The sequence below is a fragment of the Pezoporus occidentalis genome, unplaced genomic scaffold, assembly GCF_034315485.1.
Source record: "Pezoporus occidentalis ecotype Australia unplaced genomic scaffold, CSIRO_AGI_Poc_V1 ctg66, whole genome shotgun sequence".
Classification (NCBI taxonomy): domain Eukaryota; kingdom Metazoa; phylum Chordata; class Aves; order Psittaciformes; family Psittacidae; genus Pezoporus; species Pezoporus occidentalis.
Genome location: NW_026916009.1, coordinates 2403752 through 2421855, shown reverse-complemented (window position 1 = coordinate 2421855; position 18104 = coordinate 2403752). Strand labels below are relative to the sequence as shown.

General features: G+C 36.0%; 2 protein-coding genes across 4 annotated transcripts in view; one reads left to right on the top strand and one right to left on the bottom strand.

Annotated features, from left to right (window-relative positions):
- ITGA4 (integrin subunit alpha 4) overlaps positions 1-3975 on the top strand; it is a 36543-nt gene extending 32568 nt beyond the window's left edge. For both annotated transcript variants that reach the window (XM_062640688.1, XM_062640687.1), the window contains exons 25-28: positions 367-486; positions 985-1083; positions 1260-1379; positions 2188-3975. In XM_062640688.1, the coding sequence (XP_062496672.1) occupies positions 367-486; positions 985-1083; positions 1260-1379; positions 2188-2280 (432 nt within the window). In that variant the 3' untranslated portion in view covers positions 2281-3975. The remainder of the gene's footprint in view (positions 1-366; positions 487-984; positions 1084-1259; positions 1380-2187) is intronic.
- A 1995-nt stretch (positions 3976-5970) lies between these two features.
- Positions 5971-18104, bottom strand: part of CERKL (ceramide kinase like) — a 55420-nt gene continuing 43286 nt past the window's right edge. For both annotated transcript variants that reach the window (XM_062640563.1, XM_062640564.1), the window contains 8 exons: positions 14124-14198; positions 12544-12721; positions 12205-12273; positions 11867-11895; positions 11674-11782; positions 8554-8650; positions 7104-7279; positions 5971-6296 (listed from right to left, as the gene is read on the bottom strand). In XM_062640563.1, coding sequence (XP_062496547.1) covers positions 6215-6296; positions 7104-7279; positions 8554-8650; positions 11674-11782; positions 11867-11895; positions 12205-12273; positions 12544-12721; positions 14124-14198 — 815 coding nt within the window. In that variant the 3' untranslated portion in view covers positions 5971-6214. The remainder of the gene's footprint in view (positions 6297-7103; positions 7280-8553; positions 8651-11673; positions 11783-11866; positions 11896-12204; positions 12274-12543; positions 12722-14123; positions 14199-18104) is intronic.

The following is an 18104-nucleotide window of genomic DNA, read 5'->3' as shown; positions in this document are numbered from 1 at the left end:
TACAATCAGTTGCACTATTTATACTGGATATAATATAGACACTGTCATTTATTATTCTTGATAAAAGCTAATTTGACATAACAGGGTAAAAAAATCCTGCATATAACCAAATTGTGACAGTTGTTCTTTTTCAGTCTAAAAAGTTTTGCATTTTTAAGAAAAATGAAATTGCTCAGTAACAATTAAGTTGGTCCCTTGTACTGTTCCTTTAACACTTGTGGATTGCCAGCGGTGAATGATGACCACCCTGACTTTTCAGGAACAAACGGGGGGGGGGAGGTTGTTTTACACAGTTCCTAAGTGCCTTTAATACCAAGATGACAAATGCTGATAAACTGAAGCTTTACTCTTCCCTCCCTTCTACAGTACTGCATGAAAAATGACAACTTTTGCTTACAAATATATTGCAAGCTTGGAAACATGGAAAGTGGAAAAGAAGCAACCATTCAGTTGCATCTAGAGGCAACTCCTTCACTTTTAGAAATGGTAATGTCTCATACTTAAGGAGAATATTTCAAGGTTTATTTGCAGTGTTCTCTGTATATAAATTCTAGGTATTAATATATTTTTGTAAACAGTATGATTAAATCCAAATCCAAACCTATTCTTTTTTCCATGTTAAGCCCCAAGGTGATATATGAAAAATGAAAACCACTGAAAAATATGTATTTTAGATTATCGCTTTATTATTTAGTATGTATTACTTTGTCCATTCTGGCTGGGTTGTGTAGGATTGGGATTTAACTTCAACCCATAATTGTACTTTTCTAAGAAAAGCAGCATAGATGTGGGTTTAAGTAAAATCCAACTGGGCTTTGTTCCAGTTTCTGGTACTAATTTGTTTTGTGATCAGAAAAAAGCACCACTGTGTGTTTGTGTGAGATTCTGTTTCTGTGAGCAGCTGTGTTACCATTTTTACTGGGCAGGAATTAATGTGTTGAAGTTATTTTTTAAAAAACAGGATTTTTTTTTTTTTTTAATTAGGATGATGCATCAGCATTGAAGCTTGAAGTAAGAGCAACAGCCTCACCAGAAAAAAATGCAAAAGTTATTGAACTACATGAGGACAAGCAAGTTGCATACGTAAGAAATTCTTTTCATGGATTTGTGATAAAATTGTAGAATTCTATACAAATCTATGCCCAGCCAATGAATATAGTCTTGATTACTTAAGAATGTAATTCATTTTCCTAGTTTGTTTTAGTATCTTTCGGGGGGGGGGGGGAATATCAGAACTGATTTTATTTTCTGCTTTTCAGGTCTATTTGGAAGGAGTGCATCACCAAATGCCCAAATACCGTGTTACTGTGCTAATAATTGGAACAGGCTTAATAGTTGGTGTTGCCTTGTTTTTGCTTCTTTCATTTATATTATGGAAGGTAGGTTTTCAGTGTTTCTCGGTTGCTCTCAAGTCAGGAATTCACCGTTGGTGGATCTTTGGAGCTGTTAATACAGGTTAAATGATAAATGATATTTTATTGCTATCTCTCCTTTCTAAAGAAACATAATTCCTTCTGCAACTTGTGTTTTTTTTCAAAATACTTTTCCATTATCCTGTATCTTCTACATCTTATGTAGATGCATTCTGCATCTTCTGGTAGCCAACACCACGCAAACCCTGTCCTGTAATTTGTATGGCATCTCATGTTTGCAACTGATTTATATCATTTAATGATATCAAGTGGATCATTTCTGTGGGATGGTGCTCCACACTGAAAGCCACTTGACACGTGATGAGTAATAGTCTACAACACTGTTTCACGCCAGAATAAAAAGCTGAAAATTTTAAACTGCAACATAAATGCTAAAAAGCGAGTTAAGAAATTGTTAACTTCTCTAACTATCCACAGACTTCCTCCATCCATCCTTTTTCCCAGGGAAGTATAAAAGTGAAACAAATTTAACAGGGAAGTTTTATCACCATTTCACATTTAAAATAGTACTGGATTCTGTGGACTGTTATAGGACACAAGCCCACACGTCCTTCCTCCTTGCAGGAGAGTATTAGCCTCCCAAAAAGTAAAAGAAAAAGCAAACCCACTTCTTGATTGAAGACTATCACTTGATTACTTGTTACAACAAAGCAAGGGCAAATACCATATATATGCATTTTATTTTAGTTCTTTTATGGTTTAGATTTGATAACTCAGATTTGCTGACAACAGTTCCCAAAATTTTGTATTTCAGATTGGCTTTTTCAAAAGGCAATACAAACAAGTCCCTCAAGACAATAACAGAAGAGACAGCTGGAGTTTCACAAGTGGGAACAAAGATGGCTAAGATGGCAAATAAATGTTTGATTTTAAAATGAAGACTTTCAGATTCAAGTTAATTTGCAGGAGAAACATCAGAAACAAGAAATTGGTCTTGAGCTCACTTGCTCTTACAAAATGCATTTTGTTTCCTTGAACTCTACGGAGGACTATACCTTAGAGCACTCTTGCTTTTCTAATATGAAAATGTTAAACCAATTTGTTTTGAAGTCTTAGAGTAATATTTGAAATGCCATATATCTATCTGGTTTCAAACAGACAACACTAAAGATAAAGAGGAGAAGAATTACTTACCAGAAAGAATAATTTCTAGAAGGTAATCACATTTTGCGAGTCCTGGAAAATAAGATCTCAGACATATCAGCACAACTTATTCTATTAATTTTCAAGTCTTAATATTTTTTTTAATTAGCCATTCAAAAAGAAATCCTCCTGTATCTTGCTTTGGCAATTTTACAAGGGTAAATTAGCTTAAAACAATAGGAGGACTGCAAGCAGAGCACAAGAATGTAGGAAACAGCTATTGGAAGCTGTCTGAAGGGAACCTCATAAGCTTTTTGGCTTCACAGGCACAGCCATAACACTGCAGAGACTTAGACACCCAGGCAAGGCAGAACCAGGAAGGTCAAAGGCAGTCTAGAGCAGGGAATTCTGTGGGGTAGCCTGGAGATGCAGCACAGAATCCTCTCTCAGTGTTGGAAAGAGATTTGTATTGGAGATTGTAATTTGTAGCCATCATTCACGTGGTACTTGCAAGCATGACAGAATTACTTGTTCTGTCTTTTCCTCAGGTATTGCTGCCATGATGTTTTGGACTTCTCCAATGAAATATTTCTATGTGGGTTTTTTTAAAGCAAGTATTTATTTCTATTTATTTGAAGATTTTTCTATAGTACTTAGCATAGTAGTATTTAGTATTGGCATTCTTCTGGGACCTGGGAGAAAAAAAGTCACGCTCACATGATGACAGAACAGAACCACATACCAAAAGTACTCCAAAGGCCAACCTTGCTGGGCCAAATTTTATCTTCAGATGTGCCAGCTGAAATTACTTAATAAAGAAGCTGTTTGGAGAGCTACCTTGGGTTCCTGTGATGTTGTCAGATAAATACCTTCCAAACAGGCATCCTCAGGAGTCACTCAGCAGAAAGGCAAATGACTGAATTCAATGACATGGTTCAAAGCACTGCTCTGCTACTACAGGAAGTTTCTTCAGGTAGATAAGTTTGCACTGCCACCTAGCTTTGGTGAAATAGTACAATCCAGGGGAAAAGAAAAAATGTTACTTTGCTCCCCAGTACAGCTGCAGAACTTCTTCAATAACTGAATCTATTGCAGCAGCCGGATGCAACAGCGCCTTTCTTGGGATGCCTTTGATGTCTTTCTGAACTGCAAGGAAAATTGAATGTAGTATGTACATACACTTTGAAGCTGCACCATCATACAGGACTTAGCCTGAGACTCAAAAGCAATACAGAGTGCCTTTAACAAGCACTTCTGCTAATAGGGTGTTTGGTGCCATAAAAGCCAATATCCACAGATTCTAAAGGTATTGGGGACCATTTTGTAATTTCCTTTCACTTCATTTGATGCCAAAGACGTGGATCTCTAAAGTAATTTTTTTAATCTTCTGCAGTGTAAGGACAAATGAATGTGCATATATTTTTTACAAAAATCAAAATAAAGTATGTGAAGAATTAAATGTTTTCTTGCAAGTCTATGAAAATACACGGAAAATGCCTATCTTCCAAATGGCTTTGGTGAATTTTTGCACTTTAACCAAAGTATCGCTGAACAGAAATTAGTTTGATATTATAGCATATTGTGAAAACTATACCTCAAGTACTGGAAGAAGCATTAACATTCTTTTTAATGTAAACAAAGCAAAGAAGTGAAACTAAAGCATTTTATTTATGTGAACTATTTCAAAGATATGCCAGTACATGTGATAATGTTGCCTTGGAAATTATATACTTCCTATTCAGATTTACATGTTAATAATAAAATGTTGGCTGCCTGTTCTAAGGATAGGAAGCAAATTTCAGTTAGCTTTTACAAACCAGGCTGACAAAAAAATGAATGTACAATGTTCTAATAGTAGCAAGATTATAAAAAACCCACTCAGTTTTTTTATTATAAAGAACTCAAGTTAACCACATGAATGCTGTTTCTTCTGGAATTTCAGTTATTTTATTGATTTTCAGTTATGTAATAACAGTTAAATTACTACAAGTAGCTGGAATCTCTTTCTTGGGCAACTTTGGGAAGTTCAGTTTTAATTACCTTAATGTTAAAAATACTCAGTGTACTATAGCATTAATTATAGTAGTTTAACTAGCGAGTACTCACTGCGACTCAGACAACTGGTGTAAACTGAAATGAGGGGTTCCAACTGGACATGAGGAAACCCACTTTCCTCCCAAGGACAGACAAGCATCAGAACAGGGGAGCAGTCATTGTCATCTCCATCCTTGGAGGTTTTATTGCCAGACGTGATGAAGCTCTGTAACCAGATCTGATCTCAGTGCTGGACCTGCCAGGTCAAGCCCAAAAGGATGCTGTGATCCTATTCTGGAGCTGCTAACTTCCGTGCAAAGAGGAGAACTAGGTATAAGAATCCTGTAATTAATTACTTATGAAGTAAGCATTTGATTGTCTATGAATTTGGCTCTTACTATTGGCCAGGTTTGTCCACAGAAACAGCATAAGATTTCCAACAAGTAACAGCTTGCTCTTGGGAGGCACAGTCATCTGCAGTACTTTAGGTGCATCACTTTGTCTTTCTTACATATCTGTCAGAGGTAAGAATTTTTCACAAGTAGTATTTGAAATCAAATAAAATAGCTATAGCTCCCAGGTAAAGGCTTAGTCCCTTGATTTAAGAGAATCTTAAAGGACTGGATTTCACATTATAGTTGACCGCTGACTGAAAAAAGAACTTAAAGCAACTCATTCTTGGCCCAAGACAATGCAGCTTTCATACCATTGTCACCTGGCTTCTGAACAATTTGTAGACAAGTGAGAAGGGAAATGTTTGTTATCCCACTGGTCCAACAGACAGACCAACTTACTTATTCATATGCTACTTTCTGTCATCTTACAGAAATCCAGTTCCCAGAAAGAGTATTATCTGAAGTTACTGGCATCTCAAATAATTGTATTAAATATTTAATAAGATACAAACCCCCATAAAAATTATTTATGCCATATAAGGAAATTATAAAAATTTAAGGCAACTCTTAAGTTATTTATCATAACTTTATTCTCAGCAGCAAAAAAAAACCAACCCTATGCTGAATATCATTTTGGTTCTAGGGAAGAGAAAATACTTTTAAATATTTATTTTTTACAATGAGTACTCTTCAAAATATATTTCAACAAGTGAAAAGCCATATAAGATATGAGCATATTCTTTTGTATTACTGTTTGACTAGAAACTATTTGAAAGCAAATACATTAAGGCAACATTACAATTCTAAGTAGAAATGGAAGTACTCAATTTAAAAATATAAACAAATCTATATTTTGACACTGTTCTTCAGCAGGAACTGGTACCATACATCCACTCCCCAGCTCTATTTGAACTGAGTTATCTGACAACATGGATAGCAGCAGCAGACTTATCACATGAACTTTATTACAAAATCCAAAATTATTTTAAAGGAAAAAAAAAATATAACGGCCACTTCTCAACCCCAAATTTTAAAATAGACCAATATAACCAGTTTTCATTTTTTTTTGTTGTTAACAGTTTTGTTGTAGATAAAAACAACCTGTTAAAAATACATAACTTGATAAAAATTTAAAACTAGAAATATTACAAACATCCCGGTTAATCTTCTGCTACAGCAACTGAATTCAGTGAGTGACTGGGACCTTGTAAAGCTGTGTACAGAAGTGTGAAAAGGATGCTTTAATGCGGAACTTGAAGTCTGTCCCTTCTATATGCAATTGCACGTTGCTTGGGAACTTTCCAGGTCATCAGTGTTGACTCCATAGAGATTAATAAGTTGAGGATGCAGCCTGTGAAGTGAGGAAGTCAAATATCAATTTCGTTAATTCTTGTGATGGGAATGCTGCTTTTGGGGGCTAAGGGTACAGAGAACAAATATGTATGGATCTGCTGCATAGAATACAATCAAGTGGACTGCATTTTGACAATTCTCATAAGGTCATCTTTAGAAGTACTTATTACATATTCTGTAACTTGATCTGCCTTTTATTTTGCATACCAGGCTGTTAACTCTGAGCTGTGTGCCTCCAAATAATCTTATGGGCATTGCAGCAGAATGAGCCACCACCCATTTAATTCCACTGCTAATCGTCCTAGTTCCCTATGTATTCATAGTGTGTGGTTTAGATCCTAGCTATAGAGGAGACTACTCTCAAGCAGCACTAAGTTTTCCACAGTTGAGCAATGACACATTTTTATTAACCTTACACAGTGCTTTACAAGCAGGAATCCTTATCACAAAGTAACCTCCTTCTAGGAGTCACAGACCTTTATATCCATCTGTTCTTTTCTAAGAAACAGAAGGATAAAGTAAGTGGCAAAAAGAAGTGGAGCTGGAAGCCAATGAAGCACCAGAAAGGAGAGGCCTGGTGGGTTCTAATAAACCTTTCCAAAAACAGGCATGAGACAACAGGGCAGAGGCCAAAACAATGGCAAAAGGGACACTGCAGTGCACAACAGTACTACTCTTAACAGAATTTGCACCAACTAATTTTAGTGTCATCCTTATTATATACAGACGTAAAACATCTATATACAAGATTGCAGTACTAATCTGTTACATGTATACAGTCCATAAACATAATAATTAGCCTTACCGAACATGAATTTGTGATGCCTCTTTCATTAAGTCCCCATCTATATTCCAAGGGTAGTTTCCTTCTGCAGAAGCAGCATTCAAATACGTATTTTCTTTGGCATCAAGGCCACTTTTAACCTGCGGTTGTACTTTTACTTCTTGAACTGTGTAGGTCTCAACAAAGGGAAAATTGAACTAAACCAAACACAGACACATATTAAATGAAGATGAAAGATACAGGTAGTATCTTAGCAACAAACTGGATTACTTGAAATTAGAAAGCTTGCCTTTTCTTCTTTTTGGACTTAAGTAAATGGAAATGCTTAACTCCAGCTTTGACCACATGAGGCATTATGTATTTCAGCTAGCATTTACAGATTAACATGCTATTTTTACCCTAAATAACGCCTCAGAAAAAAATGGTAGTGTTCCATTTGCATTCCTATATCGGACTTTCTCAATCTGTAGGTGAGGTGGTACATTTTGCACATAGTAAAATAGCACACGCTTTCAGAAGATATGAAAAGCCGAAGTGGATCTTTTCCTGTGTTCTGTTCTTCATTACCCGTATTCCTGTCTTAAACAAGGCTAGTTAGAATTCTAGTAAATGGTCATCTTCCGTTTAAATGAGGGTCCACATCTCCTTAGCTAATTTCTAATTACAAAAGGCAGAGAAAAAAAGGAAATTCTTCCTCCAAAAGCATAACCAGAAAGCATAAACTGTTTCCTAAATGCAGCTATTAGTGCTGTCACACGAAATTGCCATCCACCTCTCCCCCAAACTGTGTCTGTTGATGAATTCAAACATAAACCTTAGTTTTTTGTCTCTCGAGTACATGGAAACACTTAACTCCAGCTTGTAAAAGGGAATAATCCTGAAACATCTGAACAAGTACCAGTGTGCTAAGGCTATACACCAGGTCTTAAGGACATCAATAAGATACTGTGTTTGGATGCTTCCTTTTTCTCTTCATAGACAGAATAGTGAAATGCAGTTTATGTCAACATTCATAACTGAATGGAATGCTTACTGCTAAAAATGGTCTTAATCCACTGCTACCAGCATAGCATGTAGTTATCTACTGAAATTATGACCTTTACCTGTTTCTGACAAAGAGTTGCATGATGCCTCCCCCAGTCTGCATCCTTGATCTCTGTACTATACAAAACTTAAATACAGCATACATTTCCTTTATTCTGGTGAAAGGGCTTTACACCCATAAAACTATGGTACAACATAAATACAATTTAAACCACAACAGATGGGCTGAAATAGGCTAATCGGTATTAGTCCAGTGATTTAAAAAGAAAAAAATCCAACAAAAAACCCACACAGATAAAAAGGGGGCTAATGTATTCTGACAGGAAGCTAAGTCTCCTTATGAGGATGCTTACATTAACTCTTGCAGCATGTCTATCTTCACGATTAACTGTTCTTTTTATAATCCCCAGAAAGAAATTTACAGTACCTGATTTTTTACACTGGCATATCTTTTGAGATGTTTTATAAACTCTGTTCGAGAAGTATTTTGTACAACAATAAGAGCCATGCTTCCATTATTCAACCTGAAAGGCAAACCAATTTATGTCCCAAAAGAAAACTCTTTAATTCAGAAGTTTAATAGGTTAATTAGTCTCAATGTTTTTCAAATCTTTTGCCACCCCTTCTAGATCAATATAAACTATGCAATTAACATTATATAGTATCCATATATTTATAACATACACTGTAATAGTAAAATTGTACTCCCTTATCAATATCCTTAATTTATTGACCCTGATACATATAATTTATCACCCCTTATTTTATCCTCAACAGGTGGTTTTAAACATTGGGGATCACAAATTTATCTTTTCACTTTTCTCTCCAGAAAAGTAGAATGGTTACCATAAATGCTATGAGACAGAGCTATACCATGAAGCCATTCCCATTACGCATGCAAGCCCATCCCCATCGTACAGCCCACTGCTTATGGGTTCATTCACCTCCGCCATTAAGATTCATGCTGCCCTAACAAAGATCCTGATGTTTAACTATGCCACTATTCAAACTCTGTTAGCAGTTCTCAGTACAGTTCTAATTACACATTTCACAAAGCACATAAAAGTTGTAACTAAGGGAATTTTGTACAAGATATAACAGTCACGTACTAGAGTTTAACCAAGAGGAGACCCTACAGTGCAGACTCAATGGTCCTAGGCATCCAGTCACCACTGATATTTTAGCACCTTTGAGAATCTGGGTCAGACAATGAGCTAGTAAGAATTCACAGATTCCTTAACGCAAGCGTACCTTATCTCAGAAGCTAACAACCTGAATCCCAATGCAATCATGCCTAAGTCCCATTTAATTTATAGAGACAAATCAATGTTCAACAAGAGCATCTAATGAACACGACAATCATTGCTGAGATTGTGTTCTGTAAAGAGATGCATTTCATATCTTCTGAATATGCATGCATACATATATATTTATTTATTCATTCAGCATGTATGCTTGGAAAATAATGCTGCCAGCCTACCACCACAGATCTCTCCCCATTGAACAACTGCATCAGGAGTGTTCTCAGACTCTGACACAGCACAATCCAGGAAGATAGTTTGTACATAACTATGGAATCAGTCACCTGGCACAGCATTACTTTGCTGATTTAGGAAACAGCGATGGTAAAATTGAAAAAGTTGCCCCCTTATCATATTTGCTGCAATAGAGGGGCACAGGATGCTGCTGGGCAATGCATTCGGCACTATGGCCTTTTATCTTCAGGAGGTGACTAAAAACTGTCATTAATTCTTTTGCAAGTCCAACCTGCAGCAAAGCACAACACCTATGCTGTAAGAAACAAATGTCCTACATGGTTTACATACTGCAGACAGTTAAACATATCTTGACATGTTTCTGCAAATTTAGGCTAGTGTTAACTAGAGTTACGGGCAGCAGTCAGAGCTTTCATTCCACTTCAAATGTCTTCACACAGCAAAGATTTTTCCTCTTGGAGAAAATAGCACAGAGTGGAGAAACCTAGCTGAGTTTAGCTGATGCTTTCATAATGGGTCTTGAGTCTCTTAACAATTAGTGCAACATTCAAGATGCTATTCACTATGAGAAGTGAAGCACCAGTCTAAAGAGTCTACTCTTCCTACCCTACTGGCTGACTGCCCTCCTAAGATTATTTTTTTAAAGAGAGGGGAAAAGAATCCACCGAGAGCAAAAAAGGGGAATCCACTGAGCAGCTACACTGTGGGAGGAACAGGCTCAGTCAAACCTGCAATAACTGCATGGAGTTGTCATAAAATTCCCTGTCACTGAGAAACAGGTGCCAGAACAGATGGAAAGAGAAAGTGAAGCTAAAAAAAGAATAGTTTCACAGAATCACAGAATTATTAGGGTTGGAAGGAACCTCTGGAGATCATAGTCCAACCCCCCTGTCAAGGCAGGGCCACCTAGCACAGGCAAAACTGTTGGGTTTGACAAGAAAAAGAGTCAGTTTCTCATCAGTTTCTACTGACTGACAACTGTATAGTAAAAGAACCAGTTTCTACTGACTGGTATGTAATATACTAAATGCTGAAGAAAGAAAGTTACTAGGAGGGGACAGGATCAGAGTACTGTCTTGAGGCTTAGCAGGACGCCTGTAGCAAAGAAAACTTCTCAATAGGAGTTTCATCAAAACCACTTGTTTCTACATTGCTTCTAGGAAGTCAAATTCTACCAGATCAGCAAGGATTTGTGAAGAAAAATACCTGATCATTTTTAAGGCACATCTATTTTCACCTGATGATGATCAAATGAAACAAACCAGACTCATTTCAGCAACCTGGCCGAGTGCTGTGGGCTTTGTTTTGTTTTTTAATAGAGACACATATATAAAAATATAAGCTTCTGTATTCTTTTTGAGGGAGCATGTTATATTTCATTTATAACTTCAAAGTTCATACTTGCTATTCTGTTTAATGGTCAACTGGATACATCAAGTACAAATATTTATCACTTGGATACCTGTTTTGATCACCACAAAGTACACTCTCGACAATGAGCTAATGGCAAAATGAGTCAAGGTTGACAACCAGATTACATAACTCGTTTGTTTCCCAAAATCTTATACATAGAAACAGCATTTCCCACGTTCAGGAGAAATTAAGAAAAAAAAAGCACAACACGACAAGTGTGAATTTCAGTTCTTCATACCAGGAGAAAGATTCCTATTTCATTTCTGCTGGCTCTAAAGCAGAAGATGAGGGGCACCTTTATATTTGGAAAAAATAAAGAATGAAGTTTCTACATATAGCCAAATCCTATGACAGATGACTGCTCCATGACTACTACTCAAGTCAGACTTGCCAAGTAATTTAATCACAGCAATTATCCACTCGTTATTCTAGTTAGACTGCTTGACCTTATTTGCCTGATCCAAAAACTGATTACAATTCCTGGGATTATAGAGTCTGCTGCAGTTCATGCTCCCTCCCCCCATTCCGGAGGGGACATAGACTACCTAAATACAGGCCTGTATTCTCAGAAAAGCCAAGGTCTTAAGGTAAGATGTCAGAATTTATAGACATGACTAATTCTCTAAACCCCTACTGACCTCGTATTAGGTGCCAAGCCTCTTGGTGCCATTGAACACAGACAAGGGATTGCCATAATGCTCACATTCAGGAAGTGACCCTGAATTTTGTGCCATTGATCCTTGCTACCTAAATATAACAGAGTAATTCTATATTACTCCAGTTTAAACAGCTACAGTTCACTTTTAAATAACTATAAAAGCAAAAACTCACCCTTCTTTTTAATTTTCTCTCTCTTCTTTCTAAAAGAGTGAAAAAAATGTAGGTAAAATAATTTAAAGTCTTTTTAGCAAATTTAAACAACATCTACTTTAGAAAAGAGTGATATTAATGGAACTGAAAAAAAACAATAATACTGACTTGAAGACTTTATAGTCTATAGGGAACATTTCACAAAGTGTATGAGCCTGCAGTTCACAAAAAGTTTTGGGTGTTTTTTTAAGGTTATTTTACCTGATGATCAAATTTGAACAAAACTAAGAATTTGTACAGTTTCATCTTCAAAGACACGCTTTTGTAGCTTTGGAATTGTTTGACTCTGGTTTACTTACTTGTCATTCTTATGAGAGTCTTCCTGCGGAACTTGTAGAGGTAGAAATGATAATTCACATTCCTCTGGCCTAGAAAAGTATTGATAGTTACTAGCATGACAACCAATATTCTGAGTGCTAGACAGACTTTTATCCAAGTTAAGATGATTTTAACGAGATGCTGAATATGCAGAATTTATCTCCTCTTTAATTTGTAAGAGGGTTATACATCACATCTGAGTTAAATCTGTCTGCAATTAAGACAGCTAAACTACTGCTGTCTATATTTTTACCACATTAATTATTACATTTTCCTCAAGAAAATGAGAAATGCTAGAAAAATAACAGCTCATGGCATACTTGAGATCTGCCAGTGTTTTGATGAAAGCAAAATCCTTCCGTTGATTGGAGGGCATCCAACGGTGTTTCTCAGCCAAAGCCAAAGTCCTTGCACCAAAACCAAACATAGCTGAGAACCCAAAGCGCAACAGCTTGGTTGGCGTACTGAAAGTACAGACATCTACTGGTTGAATGTGTCCTAAAATATTAAAGGTAAGGATCAGAAATGAGAAATTGCATTGGTATTTCAAACAAAATACAATTTACTATTTCCTTTTCACCTAATTTAGCCACAAGAGAAAACTCCAGACTTTTCTCTCTTTAGGAATTCAAGTTTTACTAATAGGAACCAGGATCAGTCTAGATACAGATAAAGCAGTCATTTCAGAGAACAAAGTTCAGATGCTTCAAAATGAATTTTCACTGAAGCCTTTTTAACATCTACTTCACACTGCAAAGGGTCTGATACTTAATTCTACTCAGAATTTCAACAATCAGCATCAAAGAAAATATAATACTTCTACATAAGTATTTCCAATCATTTCACCAAAGATTTGTAATGGCCAAACAGTGTACCGTGGGAGATAGGGGAACGCTTACATATAAGGTTTACATGTATTAATGTTTACAGTTATAGAATTTACACATCTAATTCTGTTCAAGGTAGGGTACATACATTTCTTCTGTAATAGAACCTGGGTGGTTTCCATTAGATTGACTGTCTCAGATTAAAAAAGATAGGTTTACATTTTACGTAAAAGGCTTGTATATCACCATCTAAGAGATAGAGCAAAGGCTCTTCCAGTGCTGACTGCAATGTCTAGAAAATAAATACTCAAGATGGACCCTCCCCATTTTTCTCTTCTTTCATTTGGAATTCTTTTAGTTGCTTTGAAAGGAATGTTAATGCTGGTCAATGAAGTATTTGCTATTTCCTAAGACCTGAAAATAAGGTTTGCACAAGCAACTTCATTTGTCCTTTTAGCATAATTACATTTTCACATTCAGAAAGCTATTAATTGTGCAGACCAAATGGCCAGTGATGCAATTTTTTTTTTCTACTAAAGCTTTCTTATAGAAACTTAGTATGTAAAAGAAATACACATGGAGCTAAAAAGATGAATTATACTTTCTCAGAAATATGAGAATACTTTCCTGAAAAGCCCAGTCCTAACAACTTCCTCGAGGGAAGAATTGTATATTTTACTATTGTCTTCAGCAGGTATATTAAAGTAAAATAATCAAGTGATTATGCAACATATCATTGCATAACAACACATACAGGGTAACGCTATCAAGTCTGGAAAAGGTTACTTTTTGCATTAAAAGAACATCAGTAAGAGGGCATGAATGCCAAAATCAGACATTATTCCATGGCAGATTTTAGTTACCAGGAGATGAGGTCCACAATCCTTATTACTGAACTATAGACAAAAAATTGTAACAGATCCAGGAGGCTACAAATCAAGACAGAATCATTTGCATTTAAAAACACAGTTTTCAGTGATACAGCATAATGTTACGTCTTTATTAAAGAACTCATGGCATTCTAAATGCTGCTTTATTATTGAAAATTTGATAATACGTGTATAAATATTTACCCATTATAATATGCAACGTTGCAGTCACTGCATGCTTAATACCATGGAGAGTATGAGCCAAAATATTAGTAGTACCTGTAAAAATGAAAACAAACTATTGTAAAAATGAGAGATGTTGTGTATTATTTTTCCTGTTACTCAGCATTGTTTGAGTTAAGAAACTAAGACATTTACTGCATTTTCAGAATAAGAAAGCCTTAGGTAACAGCAGAAGTGCTGAATAGTACAAATTAAAACCATTAAAACTCCCAGAGGTCTATAAAAATCACCTCTGCAAATTCATTCATAAATGTTATAAAGACCAAGGCGGGGGGGGGGGGGGGGTGGTGCAAAAATTGATGTGTTGGAGGGTGTTTTTTTTTAACTAGTTCCTTAAAAATCACTTCTTCTATACTTAAATGATCTACTGAGGAACTGTACTAGAAAGCAGATTATCTAATAAGATATATTTGGGAAAGATTTTCAGGATGTAAAAATAATGTAATACTCAGGCAGTACGTTACCCAAATTTCTACTAGATCCATTCTAAGGTAGCTGCTATGCCTCTTGGAGGCTACATTTTAGTTTCTTAGAAACAATAGTGAAAGAACAACTGGGGAATGTATGTCAGTATCTCACAGAGCACCTGTTACATCCTTAATGCTTCCCAGTCTCCAAAAGTAATTCTGAATATTTGGAACCTCATGGGAAACCTTCATACCATCAGAGAGAATAGTTCTGAGTAAGGCTCTCAGGGTTCCTGCTATGTAAAGGAAACCAGTGAGGTATGAGGAACACCTATCAAGATTACAGATACAAAACATTCCCTGAAGATTACATCTGCAGTGGTACATGGAAGAAATCAGGTTATGCACAGTTTTATTCTTTGAACAATTCAAACTGAAATGTAATTTTATTCACCTATTTCTCAGAATGTTATAGGTGAATATATTTTAATTTCTTCCTCCTTTTCCTATAAAAGTGTTAAAATCCAGCAAATTGGGATTATGAAGTGCTTTAAAAGAATAATAAACTGACAACTTCAAAAGCTAAAGCTAAAAGCTTTTTTCCTCTCAAAAGAAAGTCTCTGTGGATATATTAACAGGAAGTCCAGTTTATTAAGAATATCGCAATCTCAATAATTTGTACCCAACAACTCAACTAAAAGCAATTTGAACTTTCATTTCTGCACACCACCCATAAAAAAGGCAAAACTGTAGCTCTGCATACCATTTACCATACAAAATAGTGAGGGTTTTAATTCAAGGAGCATAAAATACAGTTCTATATGGAAAATTTGGGCACATAAAAATTAGGTTTGACCTAAATAGCAGTTCTTCACAGAATAATACAATTACCTGCCCAACAGAATTTCATGTTTGTATTACTTATGGGATTTAACATCTAGATCTAACTAACTCTGCTTAGTCAGTGAAGCTAGCCAAAATAGTAGCTCAAAAGTACTCTTGTATTTCCTTTGATCAATTTTCTGCAACTCTTATCAACTCCTACAGGTAACCTCTCCCAAACAAAGGAAATCAGACACACAAGCAGCAGATATTTACAGCTCATGAAAATTTTGTGTATTTCCTGTAAACTAACAAAAGGAACGTTGTTGTTCTGAAAAACAACGTATATATGTAAGTTTATATATATAAAATAGATATATAAAATTATATATATAAAAATATATATTTATTCTTTTTTCCTTGCCACTGAAGATCGAGCTAATAAAAGAGCACAAAGCTTTTCTGTACTTCTGAAGATCAGGCTGGTATGTATTAAAACTGCATTTCCTCATTTAAGTAAGGGAAATTTATCGATACAGATGGCAGCAAGATAACAAATGACCGCGGCTGAAGTCAATACCAAGCTTCATACTGACTTTAATGAGAGTTAAATCTCATTCCTTCTAAACAGGATAGGCACAAGTAATTGCATCTTTCTCTTAAATCTGTGGAGCTCATTAACATTTGCAGAAGTAAACAAGGCAAAACCCCACCCCTTCATGACTCCTGGGAATATATACAAAGTGCTGTCTGTGTTCAGAAGCGTGTGTGCTACATCCACCTTTCCACAAGTTGAAGGTCTATCCCTAGAACAAGCATAGTTTTGCAATAGCAAGTATTCTCTATGTAAAACCCTTAATACAACGGCATTATAATCCCAGTAATGATTCAATAATGTGTCTCATTGCCTAGCTCCTATGCAAGCAGGATGCCTAAACCACCAACACCCCTCCCAAAAACACCCCCCAAACAACAAAAACCAACAGCCACCAAGCTTATAAACAGAGTGAAAACAATGGAAGTTATCATACAAAAAACATTCTAATACAAGCTTTGCTGATTTAAGTGGTGATTCCAAAATAATGTTGTTAATGTGTTAATGACATCATTCATCTTCCCAAGTAATCTTTTTCTCCCCTATGTAAGCTCTGAATATTATTTATCAATAACAAGGTGGTTCCCCCCAAACACTATCATGTTACTTGGATCACAACCTCTGTGATGCTCATGTATGGGCATGCACCCCCCTGACAGGTTACCAAGTCACATTTTTAGATCTCACTCCAACTACTCATTTTACAGGAAAAATGCAACTCCAGCTTCTCTGTCACCAGCCTTTTTTTTAAACAGAAACAAAGAAAATTATTCAAAAAATACAATTCTATTCAAAATAGGAACCCATTTTCCTGACATTACAACAATTTCCAACAACCTCCTTTCTACAAAATGTGCAAAAGCATCACAGTAAGGACAAAGTATCTGCAAGTCATGTAAAGCATGACTGATGAAGGTACAGAACAGAAATTGTATAGAAAAAAAATTGTCCTTGGAAGTGCAAGCACTTCTGCAGTACAATTAACTTAATTAACCAGACAACATGAATATTCATAAGGCTGTTAATGTCTCCCCCATCCAAACAGATAAATGTGATGTAATGACTTCCTAGTCAAGCATAGCTAAAATTCTGATGAAAACTGCACCAACATTTTGGTTCTTTGCCTGAAATATCACAGAAATTGATAGTCCCTCAGTAATATTTCATTTTTCTGAATTAATTGGAAATTATGAATTTATTTAAAAGAACCATTTAGGACCAAAAGGTTCACAGCCATCAGATAAAGATTGTCTCTTGCTCTGTAACAATTGGATAGCTTTTTTAATGTTCTTCCAGTTCCCCCTCCCCTTCCTCCCATTCCCCCTTCACACAGTTCCTTAGCAGTAGTTCCCATAGCAACACACGCTTTTGCTAATGGCCAGCAGCGCCACTGCAGGCTTCCCCACATCTCATCCATTTGATTTGGGCCAGAATAAGGCAGCTCAGTAGAGTATTGTAGTAAAAACACACTCCCCTCTGGACCTTTCTCTTCAGGAGGTAAACTGTTCCAAGAGCAGCTCCTTCCCATCAAGTTGGCTGAAACTTCAAAATGTTGTCTTCACTGCTTATAATAGAGGCTACGACCAGAGTTTAATCCCGTAACAAAGCTTCTATTTTTACTCAGCTGGAGAGTCCTAATAATTTGGTACAATGGATTTCTGGGCAGGCAACATGATTAATTGACCACCGAGTTCCATCTTCATCATGTGCACAAGTATACTTACCCATTTTCCTGACTACTTTTTTGTATGTCAGTAATATGGAAATAAAATATAGATCATTTTCTAAGAACTTGTAAAGGAGTTTCTCATAATTTGTTCTCACGTTCTCTTTTAACAAAGTCTATGGCATTCTGTGTAACAAGATATACAGTATTCTTTTATATTCACAAATCCTTTTTGATAATGACATACTTGTCTTAAACCGGAGAGAATAAGTCCTAATGACGAGGCATAGTGACCTAAGCACACCCAAACAGCACAGAGTCAGTGCTGGAGATTCTATCTCAGCACTGTCAAGATATTCATAACAACTGAACATAAGTGATGGTTCAACTGCTGTACTAATAGTCATTTGCTTCATGTCTTCAAGATTACAGTATCTTTCACCAATATGTTT